The sequence below is a fragment of the Octodon degus genome, unplaced genomic scaffold, assembly GCF_000260255.1.
Source record: "Octodon degus isolate 3935 unplaced genomic scaffold, OctDeg1.0 scaffold00069, whole genome shotgun sequence".
NCBI lineage: Eukaryota > Metazoa > Chordata > Mammalia > Rodentia > Octodontidae > Octodon > Octodon degus.
The window spans coordinates 6,866,759-6,868,030 of record NW_004524645.1 but is presented as its reverse complement, the minus strand read 5'-3'; the positions used below and the strand labels follow the sequence as shown (position 1 = coordinate 6,868,030).

Here is a 1,272-nt window from a genome sequence, read left to right as displayed (position 1 = left end):
GGAATTCTGGTATGCTGTATGGGGTTGGTTTATGAATCATAGAAGTAATTTCCAAGCATGCCTCTACACTGAAGTTGCTATAGAAATGCAGAAATACTGATACCTGCTGTGCACCATCTTGAAATTGGAATTTGTCTGATGTGGCCAAGGTTTGGAATTTTAAAAAAATTTCCAGGTGATTGTAAAATTCAAACAAGTTTGAGAACCACTAAACTGGAGATCTTGAAGTGTGTATTTCAATTTTCAAACGTCAAGTCTCTGAATAGTGTAGAACTTAAATTTCTGCACTAAAGTTTGTGATAATGAGATGGGTCTAATTAGATATATCAAGTTGTAATTTATATGAATATAGCATTATTTCCATAAAACTGGAACAAATGATGAAAAATTCAATCAAATCACTTACATGTACACACAGTCTTAACATGCAAATGATCAATGTTCAAAATAGCCAGGATTTTAAGTAACTTTGTCATGTAGAGTCACATACCCACTTAGAGTTGCCAAGTAAAATACAAAAAAACCCTATAAAATTTGAATTTCAGATAAACAAAGAATTTCTTAGTATAAACACATCCCATACACTATTTGGGACATAGTTATATGAACTATCGCTTGATATCCATCTGAAATTCAATTTTACCTACATGTCCTATATTTTTATTTGCTAAGCCCAACAATTCTGCCCCAAATTTTAAGGGAATAACTTGAGCCATAATTAAATGCACTAGGAAAAATCATAATAAAATATATCTTCAACTTATTGCTCATTTTATGTTCTTGTTTCCTAAATTACATTGCCTGTTAACCATCACAAGCACTACATGACTTTATACTGAGGACTAACTTACCTTATTCTGCCTCTTCTGTCTTCTTCGGAGGCGCAGGAACTCCTTGTGCTGCCTGGAGACAAAGTTCACTGCTGCATATTCCAGTAAGGCAGCAAACACAAACAGAAGGCACACTGCCATCCAGATGTCAATCGCTTTCACATAGGAGACCTGAAGGGGGGTTGGGGAGGGGGGAGAAGAGGGGAGAGAGAGAGAGAGAGAGAGAGAAAGAGAGAGAGAGAGAGAGAGAGAGAGAGAGAGAGAGAGAGAGAGACTATGAGGCTACGAAAGCTTTCAGGGAAACCAGATTCATAATAGTGTATACAGCAAAATAATCTCATTTTCTTCTTCAAGGATTTTCTAGCCTTTTCTTAAGGAACTATGTAAATTATTGTGCTAGTGCTGCAATAAACAACTTAAATGCCCATCAGTAAAGGAATGG

The 1,272-nt window shown here is 36.0% G+C and overlaps 1 protein-coding gene across 5 annotated transcripts in view; it reads right to left on the bottom strand.

Moving 5' to 3' along the window:
* Positions 1 to 1,272, bottom strand: part of Glra2 (glycine receptor alpha 2) — a 270,770-nt gene that overhangs the window by 61,896 nt on the left and 207,602 nt on the right. For all 5 annotated transcript variants that reach the window (XM_004635060.1, XM_004635063.1, XM_004635059.1 and 2 more), the window contains one exon: positions 852 to 1,001. In XM_004635060.1, coding sequence (XP_004635117.1) covers positions 852 to 1,001 — 150 coding nt within the window. The remainder of the gene's footprint in view (positions 1 to 851; positions 1,002 to 1,272) is intronic.